The 23,698-nt window shown below is 50.6% G+C and overlaps 3 protein-coding genes and 1 non-coding gene across 10 annotated transcripts in view; 1 reads left to right on the top strand and 3 right to left on the bottom strand.

Moving 5' to 3' along the window:
• The window catches only part of GBF1 (golgi brefeldin A resistant guanine nucleotide exchange factor 1), a 120,898-nt gene extending 119,141 nt beyond the window's left edge, over positions 1-1,757 (bottom strand). For all 6 annotated transcript variants that reach the window (XM_065923207.1, XM_065923209.1, XM_065923208.1 and 3 more), the window contains exon 1: positions 1,521-1,757. The gene's annotated coding sequence lies outside the window, so the exon portion shown is untranslated. The remainder of the gene's footprint in view (positions 1-1,520) is intronic.
• Positions 1,758-5,413: 3,656 nt separating this feature from the next.
• PITX3 (paired like homeodomain 3) lies at positions 5,414-17,028 on the top strand. Of its 2 annotated transcripts, XM_065920089.1 has the most exons (5): positions 5,414-5,651; positions 7,175-7,294; positions 14,715-14,848; positions 15,024-15,226; positions 15,739-17,028. In XM_065920089.1, the coding sequence occupies exons 3-5, from the start codon at positions 14,731-14,733 to the stop codon at positions 16,324-16,326; spliced, it is 909 nt and encodes a 302-aa protein (XP_065776161.1). In that variant the 5' UTR covers positions 5,414-5,651; positions 7,175-7,294; positions 14,715-14,730; the 3' UTR covers positions 16,327-17,028. The 2 variants fall into 2 exon arrangements, with proteins under 2 accessions (XP_065776161.1, XP_065776162.1); XM_065920090.1 differs by lacking the exon at positions 7,175-7,294.
• A 650-nt stretch (positions 17,029-17,678) lies between these two features.
• On the bottom strand, positions 17,679-20,483 carry ELOVL3 (ELOVL fatty acid elongase 3). The gene is made up of 4 exons (XM_065920088.1): positions 20,177-20,483; positions 19,166-19,297; positions 18,363-18,514; positions 17,679-18,106 (listed from the first exon to the last, which is right to left on the bottom strand). The coding sequence occupies exons 1-4, from the start codon at positions 20,275-20,277 to the stop codon at positions 17,679-17,681; spliced, it is 813 nt and encodes a 270-aa protein (XP_065776160.1). The 5' UTR covers positions 20,278-20,483.
• Positions 20,484-21,729: 1,246 nt separating this feature from the next.
• Positions 21,730-21,836, bottom strand: LOC136162090 (U6 spliceosomal RNA). Its single transcript, XR_010661939.1, has one exon. It is a non-coding gene; the product is annotated as a U6 spliceosomal RNA (small nuclear RNA).
• Between the last annotated feature and the right edge of the window lie 1,862 nt (positions 21,837-23,698).

Raw genomic sequence — 23,698 nt, 5'->3', positions numbered from 1 at the left:
ATACTTCAGGTTAGATAAGTTCAAGTTAAAATGCAAACAGCTTCCTGTAGTTTCCACCCCATTTATTTTAAATCAACAAATACATAAACACACAATTTCAGGAGGGCAGAGTTTAGTCACTGTAGAACCTAGATTGTTTTCCCTTCTAACACAATGAGGTTTAGATTCTCCTTGTTACTACCTCACCATGCAAAAGGCCTGACTGCCAGGGTTAGAACCAGGCCACAGGGTCACACACTAAATCTAATCCTAGGTACAGATAACACTTACTGAGTGTACATTACATGCTAAAAGGCACTTAGGTTGACATGCACAGTATAGGCCAGGGCACATATACTGCTACTGCTTTTTAGAAGCACATAAACTGAGCACAGCAAAGCAATCTCCAATCAGACCTTTCCATTTGTATCCTCCGCAAGGTCCAGAGGCGTGCCTTGTGTACCTAATTTAAAAGCATACCAAGTTCTATGTCGTGCATTTAAAGACACTATACCTATTTCTCATTTTTAAAGGCATTCTTTACCATTGAAGGACTCTTATAACTTTATAATACAGCAGTTTGTCAAAGTCATCACAGCACCACAAACTACACTCTTTGGTGTTATGTTCCATCATTCATTCTGCTGTCCTGACCCTACCACTTTAAACAGACTGAATATCTCTCATGACTCTTCCTACCACTAAAAATAATAGGTCAATAGTACCAACTTCACAAGTTTTCAAATCCCTCTCTGCTCTCCTCCAAATATGTTGTAATAGAATGGCTTCCTTGAGATTGAACTTCATCTCCTCAGGCCAAGTGAAGAGAAGACCTGGGGAAGACACGGCAACCAAAAATATACACCTGAAGAAAATATTCGTAAAACATTGTGGAAAAGACGAAAGAGGCTCAGAAGATTAAGTCCAGTGTTTACACACAGACCCAGACTGGCAGGTGAGCAACCCCATAAAAGGAAAGCCTTCTCTTAACTCAGGTCCTTGGGAGGTTGGCCTCAGTCCTTCCACAAGCTTTCTCACTACCTGGTCTGGTAGTAGTGATGATTAGTTCATCATCATTAATGAAGCAGCTCAGCTGTGTTAAAAAGGCAGTCACACAGAAGTGGGCGCTGCACAAAATCCAGAGAGACACTCATCCAAGGTCTAAAAATCAACCCTGAAAAGGAGATACGATACTCTTCAGGTTTGCTTTCAGCTTCTGAAAACTGGGCTCTTTAGGACGCACAAAGCTCTAAGAGAGAGGAACTAGGCTAAGCCTGGGAACACAGGGAGAAGGATTCGGGTACTTGCAAGAGATCAAAAGGCAGAGTTGAAGTCGCCCCTCCGGCGGCAGGGGCCTGACCTTTGCCCCCTGCACCTCTCCCAGTGCCCTCCCACAGCAATCTCTCCTCATCTCTTTCTTGCCCCTGAGTCCCTAACCCAAACAGGATCATTCGGTTTGAGGGCCCTCCTCTCCTTAATCCCTCTCGTCATGTCAGGGCGGCCTTCACGACACTGGAACTCTAATAAGAGACTTCGCTGACCTGTCAGCGGATCCAAAATGGCGGGGCCTAGTCCCAGGACCGGCGGCCGCTGCTCATGTCCAGCCCGGGCCTCGAAGGCGTCTCCGAGCGGCTCTCCCGGCTCTGGCTGCAGATAGGAGCAGGAAAGGAGCCTTTTCTAGGAGTTGAGGCCGAAATCAAAGCCCACACAGTTAGCCAGGAAGAGTCGGCCAGAACGGGCGGTGAAGCCGGCTACCTTCCCTGTCAGCTCACTGACGTGGTAACTAGCCTCAGTCTAGCCCGCTGCCTGGTAACTGCACGAGCCCTGCCGCTCATAGCCAATCATAGCTTCGCATCGTGAAAACTGGCATTTCAGTTACCCAATCGAAGGAAGGAAACTGGCGTCGGGAGGCGGGTAGTGCCTAAAGAGACGAGATTACAAGAGAAAGAAAAAGACAGGCAGGGGACAACCAACGGATACGAGGACTCTATGAATGACAGTTCCTAGAACCAATAAAAAGGCAGAAATTGTGCTGGCAGTTGGAGAGGTGGAGTTAGGTAGAGTTAGGTTGCAGTGCACAGCTTGGCAGTGGCTGCTGGGCATTATGGGGAAGAAAGCTATGATTTGTTGGAAAGGGGGCGGAGTCCGTTTTGCAGTTGCCGACACGATTCTCCCTACACCGAAACCGGCCGCTTCTCCCTATTAAAGTCACCCGGGCCAAAATAAAATAAAATAAAGTCACCCGGGCCAATACCGTAAACTTGAGGAATCGTTTCCTTTCAAGGCAGCTCAAGGGAACAATCTATTCCAACCTCCCGTCCCCCACAGTTCCTTCTGTTTGCTTGACTTCTCATAAATGAATCTGTCCCATCTCAACTTTGTTTGTGTGTCTTGTGCCTCATGCCTATCATCCTGAAATAGACAATGGGACGTGACAGAAGGCTTGGATATCTAATTCAAGTCCTTTCATTTTATGGATCAGGAAACTTGAGTCCCAGAACGGAAAGATGGCCCCCATGTTTGTATACCTAGTTAATGACAGAGCAGAGATAAACCTAAGTGTCCTCACCTCTAATCCAGTTCTTTTTTTCACTGCCCCTCGATACCTCTTATACTTTATCAGACTGTGACCCAGATCTGACCCTCATCCTAAGCCTTGATTTCTTTCGCTCAGACTCTAGGTCTTTTCGACTCTTTGCGACCCCATGGACTGCAGCCTGCCAGGCTCCCCTGTCCATGGGATTTCACAGGCAAGAATACTGGGTTCCCATTTCCTTCCCCAGGAGATCTTCCCAACCCAGGGATCAAGCCTGCCTCTCCTGCATCCCCTGCATTGGCAGGCGGATTCTTTCCATTGCACCACCTAGGAAGCCCTTGGATAACTCTACCTATCTGGGAAAAAAGCTAATCACACGGGTTAGTCCATATCACCAGTGACAGGAAACTGAAGGCTTTCCTGAAGCCTTAAAAATAATAAAACATCTGAGAGTAAGATGCCCACAGTAGTCTTCACTCTTCTACCCCTAGTTGCCTCTCCCCTGGCAAGAGATGATATAAGTTGCTAGGATATTTAGAGTGACCTAGTGTTCTTGCCTAGAGAATCCCAGGGACGGCGGAGCCTAGTGGGCTGCCATCTACGGGGTCGCACAGAGTCGGACACGACTGAAGTGACTTAGCAGCAGCAGCAGCAGCAGCAGCAGCAGTAGTTAGCGTGTGTAGAAAGGGGACAGAAGGATGAGTTTTCTCCTTGCAGATTAAATGTTGGAGTTCCTAGGCTGTCTGCTGGAATAAAGCCTAGGTGTCCCTACAGACCTGAAGAGACTGCTAGAAAACAATGAAAAAAGATCCAGCTCTCTCCCCCATTTCCTCTCATTTATGGATGACTCAAGTCTAAGGAAGCTACATTCCTAACCCCATAGGAATGTGGTCTCAAAACCAGACATCCAAAGCCTTGTGCTAGAATCCTCTAATATGAAGAAACCCATCAGACCCGAAGAACTCCTCAGTAGGCTGTGTACCTACATATGGGGCTCCTGATCTCTGGGTCCAGCTGAAGATCTTGCCTCTTTCACCCAAACAGAGTCAGAGGCTGAGGATACAACCACTATAGCATCTCTTCCAGCTTACCTCTGAGCCATTTTCCACCTTAATTTGAAAAGTTGGATTTGGTCTTCTGACCCTATCTCAGATTGAGAGGTCCTAGATAACCAACTGAAAAATCCTCTAAGTAGGCCAAAACTCCCTACTATCCTATCCCCACTCCTATATACCTCCAGAAATTAATCAACCTAAAAGCATGAATGGAATTGTGTGTTAGAGATGACGAGAAGAGAAATGACAATGCCCCAGCCCCTTCTAACCTCCATCATTTTACCAAGCAAAACATCTCCCTCTTAGATTTTAGTATTGAGTGTCTACATAATGCCTAGGAATAGAAAAATGAGGAAGGTATGGTCCTTTCTCCCCTAAATCTTAGCATCGTAGGGAACAATACATAAACTGATCTCTTCAATATCATGGGTAGGGTAAAAGATCTACACAAAGGAGGGTTGTGGGAGCAAGAGGCTGGACTTCTGGCTAACCTGGGAATTCAGGAAAGGCTTCCCAGAGAGAATGAGGCCTCAGTGGAGCTTAGCGGGGTGAGTAGGAGTTGGCAAAATGAAGAATGGTTAGAAATATCTTTCTGTTGGAGATATACAGGAAACCACAAGGAGACTGAAGATTAAGACAGAATCAGGTCCTGAAACTCTTCTGTGCCATGCAAGGGAGCTTAGCCTTTATCCTGACAGCAAACAGGAGCCATTGAAGGGTTTTAGGCAAAGGCATGACCATCAGATTCACCTTAGGAGTATGTTATGTAATAGGGCTTAGGGCCCTCAGGGACACCCTAGCAACTCAACCTGACTCCACATATTCCTTAGGAAATCTGTCCTATCCCTTGAAACTCCCTAACCTGCAAGCACCAAGGTCACACCTTGCCCACAGAAGTGAACTTGGTATCACCAATAAGAAGGTAGCCTTGATAAGTCTGGGAGAACATAGACTATGTGAGATAAGAGAGCAGACTGACAGGGAACTTGCCCAGGTCTCTGAAGAGTGCCCAGGCCAAACGCTGAGATTCAGCTAGAATCTCCTTTAATTTTACAGGGTGGGTGGAGAATAAGGGAATCATAGTTAAGTTACTTGTGCAAGGTCACTTGGCAATGTTGCAACTGATGGCAGGGTTAGAATCCTGTTTTAATTTATCTCACTCCAAACTCTCTCTCCACGGAGCTACTTTCTTGGAGGAGAGGAAAAAAGGGCTTGGGGAGGAGTGGCAGCCGAGAGGAGGAGGAGAGAAAGATGCAAGGGAAAAAAGAAAAAGAGCATCAGAGAAAGAAATTAGTCTTTCGAAGTGGCAGGGGACGGAGGAGTGAGACAAACAGAAGAAGCAAAGTGGTGGCGAAGAAAGAAAAAAAAAAAAAAGAAAGGCGAGAAGTGGGAGGATTGGAGCTGAGACAAAAGGGCAGAGAGACAGACAGCGACAAGTGGAGAAAATCACCGAAACTTGAGCGCCAACGAAGTCTGAGTGCTGAAACCCCGCGGCCTCTCCCGGGCCGTGCGCCCCCTCCCGCCCCCCACCTGGCTCTATCCCCCAGCACCGTTCCACTTCGCTCAGGGTGGTTGCCTGGCCCCATCTCGCAGCCGACCCGCCCGAGTTCGGTGGGGATACCCAGTTCACGCAGTTCTTCGCGAGCGCGGTTTCAGCCACGTGGGAAGGGGCGTGGCCCAGTTGCTGAGGAGCGTCTCCGATTGGCCAGGGGGCGGGGCTGTTGGCGCCGCGCCGGCCGGACCCCTCCTCTGAAGGCGGGGCCAGAACATTCACAGCTGGAAAGGGTGGAGCCCCGACAGTGCATCTGGAAGGGGGCGGGGCCCGATGCGCGAGGCTAGCCGCTGCGGGCTGGGGGCGCCCTGGGCTGCCATAAAGTGAATGGGCGCCAGCGGGGGGTGGCAGTCCGCGGCGAGGCTTACTCTCTCCCAGCGAGTCCGGGAGCGCCGGAGCGGAGCGGCGGCCCCGGGCGCAGGGGGGCGGCCCCCACCCCGGCCGGGTGCCCGGCCTCTGGCCCCTGCTTGCCCTCCAGACTGCGGCCGCCGCCGCCGCTGCCGGGAGTCTGCCTGCTGCGGGACTCACTGTGAGTGCTTGACCATGCGGGGCCAGGGGCTCGCCGGGCAGAGGGGCCATGGCCGGACTGAGGGACCCCTAAAACGGGACCTAGGGCGGCTGAACTGTAGAACGGTGCCTGGGGAACAGGTCGAGACTGGGAGAACGGACTGTAGACCTGGGGCCAGGACTTAGAAAAGGGGAAACTTAGAGCCAGGACTCGGGGGACCTAGAAGGGGAAGACTCGAGGGATCCGAAGAGAAGTCGGAGACATGAGGTCAGGACAGGAGCTCTGCGAAGCGGCGTAGCGTTGGGAAACCAATTATCAGGAAGCGCCCTGGGATCCCCGGGCACGGGGCCGACAGCCCGGGAGCTAAAGGGGTTGTGGCCAGCGGGGAGAGCTGGCGGCGGCCGCCAGCAAAGGGGCAGTTGGCAGTGCCAGACGCCCCCGGGCTGGGTCTCAGACTCCGGGCCTGGGAGCAGGGGTGCGTTAGTCGCACACGCTTTTCTTCGTAGCTGCTTTGCAGTTGGGATAGGAGCCGTGTTGTGAGAACCCGACAGCGACCGTGTCAGATGGCCGCTGTGCGGGCTGCAAGGCCGAGGCTGGGTAGTCCAAGTGACCAGACGGCGGGTCCGGCGGGTCCGCTTGGGGTGTCAGGGCCCTGATGGGTTCCGACCTGGGAAAGCCAGGGAATTGGACGGAATGTCCACCGCGCGCGGTTCTCAGAGCGGACAGAATGTCCGGGGAAGCGAGGTTGGTCTCTCTAGAGCAGGCGCTGTGTCGGGCAGCGGTGTACAGAATGTCCCTGGCCGAGTGGCATGTTCACTTACCCCGCAGCGCCTGCCCAGCTGCTGCGTGTACGGTGGGGTTCGCTGTGATGGGTTGCCTAGAATCCCAGCTCACACTGCAAACTTGTCTCTTTGCTAGGGGCTGCTGGGCAGGGAGCAGGGATGGAGAGTGAAGGCTGATACTTGGCCTTGGGTTGGAGTGGCACCCGGAGACATTCCCTCTCCAACCCAGATTAGATATGTTCCGAGCATCACCCCGGACTTCCAGAATCCAGATTTGTGGAGAGGGTGTCAATGGTTGGGACTGTTAGTGGGAACCAAGCGTAGGAAAGGAAAGGAAGGAATGACTCACACAGGGCAATGGGGGGGGGGGGGGCGGGCAAGGAGGAGCCTAGCACAAGCCCCTGACAGCTCCAGTTCCCTCACAAACTCAGTCACCCCTAATTCCAGTACAGCTGACCAGACACCCCACCCCCGACTCTGCCTGGATTTCAGCAGGCTAGTCTCCTTTCTCGCAGTGGGCAGGAGCCCAGGCCCAAAGAGAAAACTGCAGCCCTTTAGCAAAGCAAATGCTGGGGTCTTGTTTCCCTTTTTGCTTCCTCAGTCCCACCAATCTCCCCACCACCCTGGTGGCTGAGAGGAGATGGGAGGGAGACACATGGGATCCAGACACTGGGATCCAACATGGGACCCAGATTGCCTTCCATCTCTGGTTGGGAAGGATGTCTCAGCCCTACCCAACTACCCTATTTGCTTTTCCTACAGCTGGGAGAGGGCCCTGATTTCTTTGGATCCATACAATGACCGCCCACTCTGACTCCAACTCTTTAACCAGAACCCAGTTAAGCTGAAGGGAACAAAGTAGAGGGACCTCTCCTGATCTATGTAAGTAAGCAAACAGCTCATTTGGCGAATGAGTTTCATGGGGACAAGTGCAGGGTAATATGTTCAGCAATGAGTAATCTAAACAAGTGGGTTCCAACCTTTCTCACCCTCACCACCCTCCCCATACGTCTTCCCCACACTCCCACCTCCACTCCTTAATTTTAAAGTTCACTTATCACTGGCTAGGACATTGTTTTCCAAACTCTTTTGTCCTTCATCCCTTTTTGATAAATATAGAGTCACATCCCAGTTACCCCCCCCCATCACATTTTGATACCCTTTTCAAGGGGCTTGTGCTCCTATTGTCTTTGGAAAACACTGAAATTATGGGTGAAATGAAGGGATCTGAGTCAGAACGGAATAGGGAAGGCATTACAGATGGTTCTCTGAAGACCATGACCCTAGGTTCTGCTTTTGCCAAAAAGGCAATGGCATTATAATAAAGATGACTGGAAACAAAAGGCAGAACCTTCTCTTGTCCCTGCATAAAGCTGTTTAGCTGATTGCATGCCTGGTCACTGGCTCTTAGGAAGAATGTCATGGACCTAGTGAAGGGTCAGAGAATGGTGGCAGAAGGAGGAGTCAGAGGCTGCTGGAGAGAGCAAACTTGAAAGTTTAGGCCTCTGAAAAGTGAGATAGGATGGAAATCCACAAAATAAGGAAAGACCTAGATAAGCAGATTTGTTTGCTTCCCAGATTCTGAAACCAGAGATGAGGGGGCCTCTTAGAACTGGAATGATGCAAGCACAGGATGAATGGGAAAATGTTCCTTGGCACACAGTGGGCAGCAAACTTCCCGAGCTCATTTCCAGGGAGGTGGTAAAGGCAGGAAGTAGAAATGGAATCCCTTAAGGGCTTGGAAGGATCAATGCATGTCGGAGCCACAAATGGTTGCTGGGGTGGAGGGGGCGAGGAGTGGCAAGAGCTCAGTCCCTGGTCTTAGGAGAACTGGATTAGAACCTCTTCAATCTCTATAACCATGGACAAATTTATCTTCTTAGAGGTGAAATGGAATGGTGATTCCTGGCATTTAAGGTGGTTGTAAGAGTTCAATGAAATCATGTACTTGGAAGCCCCCTTGCAAATGGAGAGGCAACACAGAAATAAGAAACATTATTGGTATTATTATGTCCAACTGTAGGTCCACTGTAAGTACAGAATCTTTGTTTGGAAGGGTGCATCTCAAACCTTAGATCAGCCTGCTAGCATCTGTGGTCCAGCCACAGGAAGATTCTCAGTGACAGATGGGACACCCTATACTAGGCTTCAGATGCCAGCCACTATCCCCGTCCCTCCCTGAGAAGAGTTCTAGGGAACTCCCCAAATGCCTACTCTCTCAGACCAAATATCCTGATATGATCCCTGCCTGCCTCCAGCTCAAGGATGTGAATGTGGGCCCAGAACCCAGGTCTAGGAATGGAGGGCAGGGGAGGCAAGCTGGTGCTAAGTTGGGGATGAGCATAAGAGAAACACACTACCCAAATCTTTTCTTCTCCATTCAATCTAAGTTATGCTTCCTAGCATGTAGGGGAGGCAACTAACCTGAAGATGGCAACTAGGTCCTGAGTTTTGGGAATATCTAGAGTGTCTAGTCTCTGGTCACTGACAAGGACCCATTTTGAGTGATAAGGATACAGAAGAAAAGACAGTGGGGGTGAGAAAGCCACTTTTAGAACTCTCTCCACTACTTTTCCTCCCCTGAGGCCTTCTTTACTTTTCATCTGTCAGTTAACAGTTTCCCCTTTCCTATTTCTCCCCTGCCCAAACCATTCTGCTCATCATTGCCAAAAAAAGATCCCAAAGATATTGCCTTTATGTCACTCCCTCACCTACATGCCTCCAATGACTCCCACTGCTTGGAGCACTGCTTCTCAGTATCGGGTTGGGGGGCAGTATAGGAGTGGGAGTGGCATGATGCTGCAGGCTACCCCGGGTCTATCTTCCTGGTGTGGTGATGTCACTTGAAGATGTCTCTTGGAGATTTGGAGAGAAAATATTATTTTTGTACTAATTATAGAGAGTGAAGTAAGTCAGAAAGAAAAACACCAATACAGTATATTAGCGCATATATATGGAATTTAGAAAGATGGTAACAATGACCCTATATGCAAGACAGCAAAAGAGACACAGATGTAAAGAACAGACTTTTGGGCTCTGTGGGAGAAGGCGAGGGTGGGATGATTTGAGAGAATAGCATTGAAACATGTATATTATCATCTGTGAAATAGATCGCCAGTCCAGGTTCGATGCATGAGACAGGGTGCTCAGGGCTGGTGCACTGGGATGACCCTGAGCGATGGGATGGGGCGGGAAGTGGGAAGGGGGTTCAGGATGGGGGACACATGTACACCTGTGACTGATTCATGTCAATGTGTGGCAAAAATCACTAAAATATTGTAAAGTAATTAGCCTCCAATTAAAATAGAGTAATTAAAAAAACATGAATGTGGGATAGAATGCAAAATTTGTTTCCAATTTTAACATAAGGCTGAAGATCTCAAAGAAATTTCATACTGGCGGCAGCTGTTTCAGGTTGTGCCCCCAGTTTTCCAGACTATATTCTCTCTTACTAGTCTTAGGGGATTTTTTTCATAGAAAAGCTGAGAATTCTCCAGCCTACATGGTATCAAATCTGAACCCCCACCCGTTGCCCCTCATTGGATGCCTCCTCACCTGACCATTTTCTTCTGATGATCTCTCATTGCCCCCACTGATACCCTGGCCAAGCTAGGCTCCCTGCTACCCTCTGAACCTACTGTTTTATTTAGAAGCTTCTGCCACCTTCTCTGCCTCTCTAATTTCCAGAGCAGCCAGGTGCTACATTCTTTGAGCCCCAAAACTTGATGCCACCTTACATGGGCTTCTGTGTCTCTGAGCTTCCACCATCTGAGAATCAGGCCCATGCAGTCCATCATTTTATCCTGTGCTCTGTTTGCCTCCCCAGACCGTAGGCTCTTAGAAGTTAGGGTCTTGTACCCTTATTGTTCTTGGTTATCTCCTCTGTCCATGGGATTTCCCAGGCCAGAATACTGGGATGGGTTGCCATTTCCTTCTGCAAGGAATCTTCCTGACCCAGGGATTAAACCTGCATCACCTGCTTGGCAGGCAGATTCTTTACCACTGAGCCACCTGGGAAGCCCGGTCCCTGATTTACCCCTTGATAAAGTAAGTGCATCAAATCATTGATGCCTCCACCTGAGTCTTAGGGTTTCCTCTTGAGGCTGTGAACCTTGTCCACGGCTGTCTTCCTTTGCTTTCATTTGCTCACAGCAACTCAGGAGACCAGACAGTGTGGATGCTCAGCATCCCTAATGTACATGAGGCTGTGTCTACTTAAGGGCCTCACTTTTAGTTTCAGGTTCCATTCTGTTTAGGGCTCTAGTTTATACCTATTCACTAACTTACTGCTGGCTGAGCTGAGCTACAGCTTTACAATTCCATCCCCTCTTATCTTCCTTTTCATTCAGTCTCTGCAAGAAAAAGATTTTCTCCCATTTCAGTTCCAGGGTGTACCTTGTGCCTTGGACATTGGACTTACAACTACTTGGGAGCTCTCTGGCTGTGGCCCTGGTATACCGTTTGTCTTCAGGACAAAAGTGGGTGCACATGGAAGTTACCTTCTTGCCATAAGTTGTGTCCCTTAGAAACCATGGTCTCCCCACTGTAGCCTCTCTGCTCTGGGGCAGTCTCTGTTCTCCGCTTTAATTATCTTGGATATTTTGTTCTTACTGCAGTCCATGTCAGCTTCCTGTAATTCCATGCTGTATTTCAGAGTCAAAGGTCACCTGCAAGCCCTCTATTCTCCCTAGGACTGGGATTGCCACCTTGAAACCAGTAGGACTGGGCCATGTATCCCCTGCAGGGTGTGTCAGAAAGGCTGGGGTGGGCCAGGAGGCCCACCCCAAAAGCTGGACTCAGCGCCACTGTTATCTCTTGACTGTCTCTGGTCTTTCCTGGTATATCCTACCAGCATCAACCAAACCTGTGGCTTCTAGACCTACTGCTTATCCCTGTCCATTGAGTGAGGGGAAGTCCCTGGCTGCAGTCCCAACTCCCCAGCTTCCCAACCTCCAGCAGTTTGGGGGAGCTTAATCCTCAGCCAGCCTGTCTCCAGCTCAGACAACAGCTTGGCGCCCCCAGCCTCTGCCTGACCAGCCCACCGGACACAATCTGCTAGAGGCCTCTGCCCCCACCCTCTCTTTCTCTGTTGCCTGCCTGGCATTAGTGTTCCTGCTTTTTCAGCTTCAGAGGCAGGGCCCTTCTCAGCCGCCTTTCCTCTTGCTTTTATTACTAACGCAGTCAAGAGTCTGAAGCCTTCATTCTTTCCTCTCCTACCCATTCCGGGTCCCCAAATTAGCTCCTAGTTTGGGCTACTCCACCCATGTGGCTGTTTCCTTATTGACCAGGCCCTCTTTTATGTTTCAGACAGAGTGCTCACAACACATACGTGCATCCCTCTCTAAAATGCAGCATACTCACCTTTATTCACGGAGCAATTTTTCACTGGGAGACAGAATCTAGAGAAGCAAGCAAAGGCAAAGACAAAAACTATACCTTATTTCTGACTCTATCCTGAGCACCTTACTCAATGCCCAGCTCATAGAAGGTGAATGAATAGAATAATGTGCAAACATCATTTCAATAAGTGAGAAAAAACTTGGATAGAGTTTGACCCTTACTCGTTTTTAAATGTTATGTTTTATTTTAACCTCTTCACAATAGAGGTAGAGAAGGAATTATAATCTTACTTTTACAGATGAAAAAAACATGCCCAGAGAGGTAATTTGCCAAGGACACACAGCTAGTAAATTGAGGATCTAGGACATGAACTCAGATCTTTTGAATCTAAACTTAGTTTCCTTGGGGTATACCAGATTACTTTCCCGGGTCGGGGCGGGATGATGGAGCTCATCACTTTCTGCCCCCACCACTACCCCATCCTATTTTTCCAGCATTCTCATACTTTCCCCCCACTCAGCCAAATAGGCTGTCCCCAGCAGCCACTGAGCAGAGACCACTTCACTGGCTCCTCGGGCTTCCTCCTCCCCCACAGAGTCCTTAGTTCCTGGGACTAAGAGCTGAGGTTCAAAGGGGCCAGGAAGGGGGAGGGGGGATACTGGCTAGCTCCAAAACAGCCGAGGCAGCTGTCCCTGTCACAGAGAGAGGAGACTGTGTGACGGTGTGTGTCTGTCTGCCTGAATGTGGGGGCACATGTGTGGGAGAGAGTGTGTGTTTGTATGCCTCTAGCTCCAAGTCCAAGTGCTTATTTTGTCTGAGTGGGGGCCTGTATTTGTCTGCATGTGTGTCTGTCTGTCTTTGGGAACACACAGCCTGAACTCTGCTTTCTCAGTCTCGTCTTTTATTCTGGCCCTTGTCTTTCCTCACCCTGCCTCCCTCTGCTGAAATAAAGGGTGAAACCAAGACACAGGTATGGAATGCTGGGGGAAGGGGGAGTTTGGAAAATGGGAAGTCTGGAGCCAAAGCAGACTGGAAGGATGAATGGCAATGGTGGAATTCAGCTTTTCCTACAGGCAAACCCAACTGTCCTTTTTCTCCCAGCTCTGCATTGCTCCTGTGGCCCTCTGGAGAAATCAGGGGTGTGGTTTGCAATTTTGAGGGCATCTTAGGGTATGAAGAGATTTCACAGCACCCCTTTTTCCACCTAAGTCTCCACAGATACTTGGGAAGAGTTACTAGTCTAGGCTGTTCCAGGTCCCTCCCAAGGGCCTTTCCCTTCTATCGGAGCATCATCGGCCCAGTCCTATGCCTCTGACTCTGTCCTCAGACCTGGAAGGGGAGGGAAGCTGAGCACTCCCATCCCTGGCCTGATTTCTCTCCTTCCTTCCTGGGGTTCCCTTCAGCCCTGCTTCTCCAACCCTCGGAAAGGATCCAAGGTCTAGTCCTCTCTGCCTGTGGAAAGAACAGGGACTCTTTCTCAGCCTCCTACCTTGACCTCTGTCCCACTCAAACTAGCTTGGGGGGGGCAGCTGTCATGTCTGAGCTGGTTGAAGGGGGCATTACCATGTGCAAATACAGGCCACTGCCCATCTGCGCCTCTCTGAGAAAGGCTCCTAATCAATTCAGAGCAGCCAAGTGACACACGTCTCTATCTAGGCTAATCCGCCACATTAATGCCACCTTGCACACCCTGTATTAAGTCCCTCTTAATGGGGAGGCAGATGGGCTCCTCCTACATAGCTCTTCACCCCTGCTCCTTGGTCCTTAGCTTCCATTGGTTCTCCTCTGACCAAGAGGCATCTGGAGTCTTGAGCCCCACTAGTGCCCCTTCCCCTTCCTCCCACCAGAGGGGGCCTGGGAGAGCTAGCAGGAAAGGGGACCCTGCAGGGGGAGACTTGGAGGAGGACCCAGGCTCCTGGGCAATGTCAGGTGAGATTTGGCATGGGGAGTAATAGTCAGAAGCAGCTTTTAAGAAACCTACCCCCACAGCCTGAGGTGGGACTGCAAGAAGGCATGGGAGAGAGTGGTGACTCGTAGGATGCAATGTTCAGAAGCAGACAAGATTCTTAAACTTGTTTTTGAACCTAGAACCCTTTCTTCAAATGAAGTCTCTCCAGCAAGCATAAATAAAACAGAGAAAAGCAGGGCTGCCCTAGTTGAAGCTGACCTGAGTAAGATCAGGCTAGATTTCTATCCCTGAGGTTAGCCCTGAGTTCCAGTCCCTGAGGGAGTTTGCCGGGCAAGGGGGACCCCAAAGAACACAGTTTGAAAAAGCAAGCAAAATCTTATCTTAGGAATCTCACAGACCTGATTTAGATACCTCCACTACTTACAAACTTTGTGATCTTCATCATTACTTCATGTCTCAGTTTCCACACCTAAAAAAGGGTGATCCTACCTAACATTGATCCATTCTTGTGAGGAGAGATAATGAGGTGAAGGCACATAGTCAGTACTCATAAATGATAGCAGCGATTCTCCTTACAGGGAAAGTATCAGGCCTGGTTCAAAATCAAATCCGTCCCACGGGAGAGTGAATAACACAGGTTCAGGCTGGTTGAGAAGCACGTTTGAGTTTATGGGGATATTGGGCATTCGTGTGAGAGGGAATTTAATTTTTTAAGTATGTGGTATGTAGTATGCAATGTGCAATAGTGTGGTTTTCATTAATTCCGTGATTATCTATTGAACACCAACTGTGCACCAGGCAGGGTTCTAGGTGCCCAGCATGGAACAAATCAAAGTCTAGTGTGTACAACTGCGTACGAAACCTCTGAGTATGCACCTTTCTCCACTTAGGCTGCTGTTTCCCCATTCTAACCTAGGGCATCTCAGATGAAAGAGGTAGCTTTATATCGGTGGCCGAGAAAGGGGAATATGGGGAAACACTTCCGTACTGGGAACCAGATAACCTGGAGATTTTATTCCCATTAACCTGGTCTGGGTCTTCTCTTACCTTCAGAGTTCTCGAGCCCCCGATGGAGTTCGGCCTGCTGAGCGAGGCAGAGGCCCGGAGCCCGGCCCTCTCGCTGTCAGATGCGGGCACCCCCCACCCCCCACTCCCCGAACACGGCTGCAAGGGCCAAGAGCACAGCGGTGAGCGCGCCCCCTTCTGGGGGTGGGGGAAATAAAAGCTCCATCCCTAACCGGGTGGGACCCGGGAGTGGGAGCCCGGGTGCGAGTGTGGGAGGGCCCCACGGAGCAAGTCCCCGCAGCCAGGGAATCCACGCAGGCAAGGATGTGCTGTGACAGCCCCCACCCCGGCTCCCAGATTCGGAGAAGGCCTCGGTTTCGCTGCCCGGCGGCTCCCCCGAAGACGGCTCGCTGAAAAAGAAGCAGCGGCGGCAGCGCACGCACTTCACCAGCCAGCAGCTGCAGGAGCTGGAGGCGACCTTTCAGAGGAACCGCTACCCCGACATGAGTACGCGCGAAGAGATCGCCGTGTGGACCAACCTCACCGAGGCCCGCGTGCGGGTACGCAACCCCGCAGGTGCCCTCCACTACTACCCTCCCCTCCACTTCGGGCCTCTCTCTCGCGGGCCGCTCAGCAAGCAGCTTCGGAAACGGCAGCCTGTAGTTCTGCCCTGCCTGCCGGTTCCTCCGACCCAAAACCCGACGTCCCTCACCCAGGCCCGCTGCCCCCACGGCCTTCTTTCCATCAACCTCCAATCTCTTCTCTTTCTCCACCCTCTCACCCTAAACGGAGCGCTTCTTCTCCCCTGGCACTATCTCTGGTTCTTCTCTTGGCCTCTCCTAGACCCGCTCCTGCTGCCCTCGCCACCTCCCCAATACTGTCACCCCCGCCTCCCGCCTGCGCTTCTCCCCCAGCCCGTGCCGTTGCTCCACCACCCATTCTCGTTTCCGGCCACCTCATCTTCTTTATATTCCGCCCGGCCCCGGACCCCGCTTGGACCCCCACCTGGGCGACCGGTCCACCAGCCGCCTTGGGGGTCCGGGCCCTGACGACCTTCCTCCCACGCCCGCAGGTATGGTTCAAGAACCGGCGCGCCAAGTGGAGAAAGCGCGAGCGCAGCCAGCAGGCGGAGTTGTGCAAGGGCGGCTTCGCGGCGCCGCTCGGGGGGCTGGTGCCGCCCTACGAGGAGGTGTACCCCGGCTACTCGTACGGCAACTGGCCACCCAAGGCCCTCGGCCCGCCGCTCGCCGCCAAGACCTTCCCGTTCGCCTTCAACTCGGTCAACGTGGGGCCTCTGGCTTCGCAGCCCGTCTTCTCGCCACCCAGCTCCATTTCCGCCTCCATGGTGCCCTCGGCCGCGACCGCCCCGGGCACCGTGCCTGGGCCCGGGGCTTTGCAGGGCCTAGGCGGGGGGCCCCCCGGGCTGGCTCCGGCCGCGGTGTCCTCGGGGGCCGTGTCCTGCCCTTACGCCTCGGCCGCAGCCGCAGCCGCCGCCGCCGCCTCCTCCCCCTACGTATATCGGGACCCGTGTAACTCGAGTTTGGCTAGCCTGAGGCTCAAGGCCAAACAGCACGCCTCTTTCAGCTATCCCACCGTGCCGGGGCCGCCGCCGGCCGCCAACCTCAGTCCGTGCCAGTACGCTGTGGAACGGCCCGTCTGAAGGGCGCTGCCGGTCGATCATCCCTGAGGGTGGGGCGGTAATGCACGGCCTTGACGGACTGGGGTCGTTTTGACTGGCTTGCCCCCACCCTCGGGGTCTGAGAGGAGCTGGGCAGTCGGGGTTGGGGAGGCGGCCGGCTTAGGAGAGAGCCGGCCCCACTCCCAGGCTTGAGGGGTGGACTGGGCCCTTAGTCCGAGACCCTGGGACTAAGGCCAGGAACAGGGACCAGTTCCCCAGGGGCCAATTCACCTTTGGCCCACCTCGCCTTCTCCAGAATCCCTCTCCCTGGTTTTCAAAGATAAATGAAATAAACGTGCGCGGACTGTCAGAGGCCTGGTGATTCAGAATTGCGGTTGAGCTCCCTCCCCTCATCCTTCCCCATTTTTAAAGGAGAGCTGGGTTTACAGGAAAGATGTGCGGGTCCAGGCTTCTAGAGCTTCAACCCCAGGATGGAGAAGCCTGGGGTTTCCCGGAGCCAAGCGGCGCACGAAGCGTGTGTGTCTGTGTAGATGTGTATGGCTTGGACAAAGCTGGTACTGCCGCGCCGCCTCGTGGTCTCATGGAGGATAACTGGAAGGTCAGCTTTTGAAGTCAAGTGTCAATGCTGCAACTTAGGAAGCCTACGACTTTAGAAACTTACTCCACCTTTGCGCATCTGTTTCTCACTGTTCCTACGAGGGGCTTTTGCCTCTAACAGCAATAAAATTCTGGTCTGTAACAGACATTTATTAAGTGCCTACCAGGCCTAGGATTCTTTCGAGTGTCTCTGTGTGTGACTGTCAGCCTTCCATACACTATTGTAAGCTTCTCACCCACTGATCATCCCACTGCCAGCAGCCCTCCTCCATCACAGCAGTCCCCTCCTTCCCGTAAATCCCCAAACTCTGAAAAACCCTGTTGGAATCTTTAATTAAAAAACAGAGCGGTGAGAGGGTCGAATTGGGCTGGGCTCCACGCCACCAGGAGGAATGTCTGTCTGCAGCCCCCTCCTCCCGCCCTCGTCCTCTCGGAGCTGGGCGGTGCTGGGGAAAAAACAAACAAACAAACAGAGCAAGAAGGAGAAAGATTTCTGGAAACATAAATAACTCAGTTTGGGACAGCCTCCTTAGTCCCACCCCATCACAGGGCCTGCTTGGTCTTCACACTAACAACAGAAACATCAAAGTACTAGATCACATCCCCACCCCAGGGGTGATCCTACTTGGCTGTCATCATCTCCTGCCACCTTGGAGTTTATATCCCATGGGGAAATCATACAGGAAAGGCTTCCTAATCATTCCCTCAAACCTAAGCTCAGTCCCTCAGTCCCCTGGGGAGGAGAGAAGGCTTAGGGTTTCTTCCTCTCCAACCGTTCACTGGCTCTTGGTCTTGGCTTTGATCTTGGGCATTATGTAGTTTTGGTGGAAGAACTTGGCAAAGAGGACAAAATAGGTTGCATACAAGATGAAGGACCAGAAGAGGTGTTCCTTTGTGGTATGGCATCCCTTTTCTTGTCTCCAGATGTAAGCCAGGATACTGACAATGGCTCCTATAAACATCTGCAGGATCTGCAGACTGGTGACGAGCATGGGAAACCACTTGGGGCACTTCACTTTGGCAGCCTTCAGAGTGTAGTAGGTGTACATGACGGCATGTACACCAAAGTTCATGGTCATGAACCAGCCGCCTGCAGCCACCTTGTTCTTGTATCCGAAGCTGGAATACACCAGCACCGTGCTGTGGTGGTACCAGTGCACAAAGATGAGCGGCCGCTTCCGCAGGATGATGAAGGCCGTGTCTCCTGGGAGATAAGGAGTCATAGCTGACACATCACCTAGTGTTGGGACCACCCTCTGAACTTGATGTGGGGGCACATGGGGAATTTTCAGGACAGGAAGAGGGGTCTTTATGGCAGAGAATCTGAAGAGGGATTTGGGTGAGAAGTGTTTTTAGGACCCAGGGGCGGGGAAGGAACTCTCCATGTGATGGGTCAAGGGGAGGGCCTGAAGATGGATGCAACTGACTGGACACCAGAGAGACAAAGCCTTGCCACTCACCAAGTTCAACGACCTTGCTGAGAACAAACAGGAAGGACCAGAATTGGATTATGGGACTGTTGATAAAGGAGGAGAAGCATACAGCTTGCTTTGGGCTTCTCCTAAGAATCAGGGTCCCCATGTAGCCCCATATCCTCAGTGTCCCGAGGATACTGAAATGGAACAAAGGAAAAGGGTGTAAGGGTCATTCCCAGGCACCTTCACCCTTGGCCTGGTCAAGTCACTGATCCAAGTTCCACCACCTCCCCACCCTTCCAAAGGGGTTACAGCTTCTGAGCTCCCAAGGCCAACCTGGTAGAGCCAACCAGTAATCTAGAAGATAGAAGATATGAAGGCTGGGGAGGGACCAGGGAGTGTTAGAGGCTGAGATTGAAAACTGAGCTAGGGGATAGGGTTCATAGGATGGGTAGGAGCCTGGAAGGAGACAGGTGGCAGGATGGGGGTGATCAAAGGAGTTTGGGGGGAATATGGGACGAAGGGGCTGGGGAAGTTATTGGAAGGTCTTGGGAGAAAGTGTTAGATGCAGAGAGTATTAGAGGCTGGGGAAATTGTTGGAAGTATCCAGACTCAATGAGCACAAAAGGTCTCATTACAGAGAGCAGAGACTACTAGTCTAGGAACTGGAGAAGAAGGAAAACAGGAGAGTGGAACCTGGGGAGAGGAGTCAGAGCTGAGAGAACAGAACAGGGAGAGAGTTAGGGGGCAATTTGGGCAGTTGATGCAATTGAGGTTTCTAGAAAGTTTTTAGGGATAGAATGAGGGTCTGGGGTCTATAAGATAGGTTGGAGTGGGGAGAGTCTTACCTGAAGACTGCAAGGCAGAAGGACCAAAGGATGAGAGGTCCCTGCAGGTTGAAGCCCTTCCGTGCCTTCATGTAGTTTTGCCCCACGAAGATGACCAGCAGGTAGATCAGAGCTATGGCGAATGAGGTTGCCCTGGCAGGCAGAAGGCAGAGCAGATGGGCTTATGGGTGGGAACTGGTTAGAGGAATGTCCACTCATATCTCCAGGTCAGTGCTCTGAATTGGAATCCTACTTCTGCCACTTACTAGCTGTGTGACATTGGAAAACCTACTTCCTTCTCTGAGCATCAGTTTCCTTATTTGTAAGGGGGGAATAACACTCCTCTCCTGACAGTGTTAGTATATGTAAAGTACTTTACATAGGGCAGCAGCTATAACCAAGGTTCCTGGGGTTGGGAGTGGATGACAGCTGCCGGTCCATTTCTAGAAGCAACCCAAGGCTGTGATGTACAAAGAATGTGGCAACAACTTCTGCCTGGTTGATCATGGCAAATTGGCTGGGGCTCTAGGGCAAAGTCTGAGGAAATTTTGAAAGGGTACCCAGATTTTGCCTCCTCCACAGCAGGGATGATGGAATACTTGAGGAACAAGATGATAACTGTGAAGGGCGGTCCTCAGGTATCAGCACATGCACGCATGCGCACACATGCAGCCACAAAGGATGGAGAGTCGTCTCTAAGGTGGGTGGGAGTAGGAGTTCAGATCAACCCCATTCTTCAGAGACCAGTTCTTACTACACCTTTTCCCCCTTGGTTTCTGTCTCCTCCCAAATTCTTCATCCCGTCCTCTTATTTCTGCCTTTCTTCCAGACCTAACCTCTTTGAGGTGCCACACCACCTGTACCTTGGACAACAGGGACGTGAAGCCAGTACTGGGGAATCCAATATCTTTGCTCCTTAGCAAAATCTCTGTGGGCTTTCTGTCTCGCCCTCCCCCATTCCACCAATCCCTCCAAATAGCGGTCATCAGAGTTGGGCCCCTAACATGGCCCTTCCCCTTCTACAGGTCTCACCAGTACTCCTCCAAATAGGGCCTCATGTCCCGGAACAGCTCGAAGTTGTAGGGCTGGAACATCTGCTCTATTTCATCTGAGGTATTCATGGTTGTGACCATTTCGCTTTGCAGACGCTGAGGTCGGGAGCTGGACGAGAGCTAGGGGACGGAGGATGGAGAAAACCTTGGGGACAGGACTGACTAGACCCAGAACCCAAGGAACTCCGCGGCAAGCCAGAGCCTCAGACGCAGGCACGTGCGCTGCAGTGCAGCCGGCTTCCACAGCCGCGGCCACTGCAGTATATAACGCGAAATTGTAAAGCAGCTGTTCTAGGCGCGCCGCGACCCCCTCCCTGCTCCCGGCCTTCATCCAATCGCGACAAAGATACGCCCCTGTCCCGCCCCTGGGCTGCAAGCCGCTCTCTGATTGGTCATTCTTTAGGGCAACGCCCCAGAAGCCTCCCACTAGCTTACGCCTTCGCCACGCCCACCTTCCCATCTTTTTCTCGCTCAACACCTCATCTCTGACCTGCTTAATTTAGCCGCTGTGATTTTGGAGTTACTGGGATGTGACAGGCTTCTCCTGGCACTGCCAACTATAACCTTTGCCTCCGTTGGTTTCTGTTCTGATCTATCTGGCTATGAGGAGAGAATGAAGGTGTCCTCCGTTTCTCTGGTGCCCCCATTCGGAGATAGGGTGTCTGTTTCCCGGCTCCCCGAGACCCTGGGAAAACCAGGCTGGGGATAAGGATAGGTCGGGCAGGGGAAGGGGCAACAAAGAGCCCTTCCCGTAGTCCCTTCTGCTTCCTTCTGGTCTGCAGTTTTAAGTGGGAGGGAGATGAATTGTAACAAGTTTTATTGTTGAGGTAGTTGGTGTTGATGTTTGGAGAGTTGGTTGTTGAGGCTGTTGTTTCTTTAAACAGTTTCCTGAATTCCTGCCGGTTCCAGCCTGATACTCAGTAATAACCCTGGGAAGGAAGTGGGATCACCCTCTGGGCTTCTGGGATTATTGTCTTCAGTCTTCCTGGAGACTGCCAGGGGTTTATAGAAGAGGAGGTGCTGCGCATCTCTCAGTATCCTGCGATTCTTCCCTAGTCTGTGCTTATCTAATCAAATCTACTTTTTCCTTGCCTGTGTACCCAGTTCAGTTCAGTTCAGTCGATCAGTCGTGTCCGACTCTTTGTGACCCCATGAATCGCAGCACGCCAGGCCTCCCTGTCCATCACCAACTCCCGGAGTTTACTCAAACTCAAGTCCATCGAGTCGGTGATGCCATCCAGCCATCTCATATTGGGCATCTACCAACCTGGGGAGTTCCTCTTTCACTATCCTATCATTTTGCCTTTTCATACTGTTCATAGGGTTCTCAAGGCAAGAATACTGAAGTGGTTTGCCATTCCCTTCTCCAGTGAACCACATTCTGTCAGACCTCTCCACCATGACCCGTCCATCTTGGGTGGCCCCACACGGCATGGCTTAGTTTCATTGAGTTAGACAAGGCTGTGGTCCGTGTGATCAGATTGGCTAGTTTTCTGTGATTATGGTTTCAGTGTGTCTGCCCTCTGATGCCCTAATAATATGGAACGCTTCACGAATTTGTGTGTCATCCTTGTGCAGGGGCCGTGACAATCTTCTCTGTATTGTTCCGATTCTAGTATATGTGCTGCCGAACTGAGCACGCCTGTGTACCCAGCCCCAAATAAATAAACATTTAAAAAATTTTAAGACTTTACTCATCTGTCCTTTATTTCTGTCCTAGAATTTATGAAAATAAGGGACTTGAAGGCAGTTTGAGACACGATGGAGATATGCAAAACAAATGCTAAGAGAAATAAATACAAAATATTAAAAATCACGAAGCGGCTATAAATGGTTATGTGCCGTAAGCCCACAGGCTCTGTAGCCAGAGGACCTAGGTAGGAATTCCAGTTTCACTTCTCAGCTACTGTCTGAGCCAAGGGCGAGTGGGAAGTCCTGCTATACTAGCTCAATGACTTCCAAGTCCTTCCCTTTGTCATGTTTTGTATCATCTCTCACCTGGTTACTACAGCCAGCACCTCTTCATAATTAGTTGATACTTCCTTCTCTAATATAGCACTTTCAATTGCATTAGAGGAAAAAAAAAAAGTACCCAAACCTGGCATATCACCAACCCCAGAGCCACTGACCCAGTGAGTGCATGTATGCTAAGTCACTTCAGTCATGTCTGACTCTGTGCAGCCCCATGGACTACAGCCTGTCAGGCTCCTCTGTCCATGGGATTGCCCAGGCAAGAATAGTAGTAAGTTGCCATGCCCTCCTCCAGGGGATCTTCGCAACCCAGGGATCAAACCCTAATCTCTTAGCTCTCCTGCATTGGTAGGTGAGTTATTTACCACTAGCACCACCTGGAAGACCCCTCTGACCCAGTGTGGTCTCAAATCATACTTTGAAAACCACTTCCTTCTGTCCTCTCATCCAAAAGAAGGTTCTAAAACCTAAATTGGATCATGCTACTTTCCTGCTTAAAACCTTTTGTGGTTCTGGATTACTTCACACATAGCCTGATACTCAGAAGGTGATCAGTGCATATTTGATGGATTAATGAACAAATAGAAGAATGCTCATTGCAAGAATAATTTCACCTACAAACTTCCCTAACAAGCCAGTGGTTAAGATTCTGCACTCCCAATGCAGGGAGAGCAGGCTGGTTAGGAACTAAGATTCCACATGCTGCACATGCAGCCAAAAAAATTAAATTAAAAAAATAAAAGGAACATAGGTGTGATCACCTGTTGAGATCTTTACTAATTAAAAAAAAAAAAAAAAAACACTTCTTAAAAAAGAAAAGAATTCCACGCAGGTGTTACAAGACCTGGATTCAAATGCCTGTCCATTATTAACTAGTCCCGTGATTTTAGGCAAGTTACCTAACCTGAGACTCACATTCTTCATTAATAAAATGTTGAGAGTCATACTTGCCTGCCTGCCTCACAAGGTTGGGGTCAGTATACAAGTCAGATAACATCAATGGAAGGATACTGTGGGGAGTTCTCTCATAATCCAGTGGTATATTTCCTATACTACCCTGGTTCCCCCACCCTATTTCAAAGGATCATTTTTATTAGGTCACTGCCCCTTTGAGGGTTGTATACAGCTTCTAGAACAGAGTGGGCACTCAGAATGTCTGTTGCTTTGAATCGAGTAGGCACCTAACAGGATAAACAAGTAATAAACAATATATTTATTTTTTAAAAGACTCAACTTCCTTAGTAATTAGGGAAATACAAATTAAAGACTGTAAGTATAGTATGGTTCCAATTAACAACCATTAAACCAAGTAAAAATTAGATACCCAACGCTGGTCCAAGCTTTGGGAAACAGATATATTCACACCTGTCTAGGGGCCAGGTAATAATCCTTCTAGAGGCACACTTCGGTAACACTTGGCAAGAGCCAACTGGCTTTCTTTGACCCAATCTCTCATCTAGGAATTTAAAACCCAGTGAAATAGAATAAAAAAAAATTTATATATACTAAAACACTTAAATCACTGGGACTC

Source organism: Muntiacus reevesi, chromosome 2 (assembly GCF_963930625.1).
Source record: "Muntiacus reevesi chromosome 2, mMunRee1.1, whole genome shotgun sequence".
NCBI lineage: Eukaryota > Metazoa > Chordata > Mammalia > Artiodactyla > Cervidae > Muntiacus > Muntiacus reevesi.
Note: the sequence above shows the minus strand (reverse complement) of the source record. Positions and strands in the feature narration are given on the sequence as shown.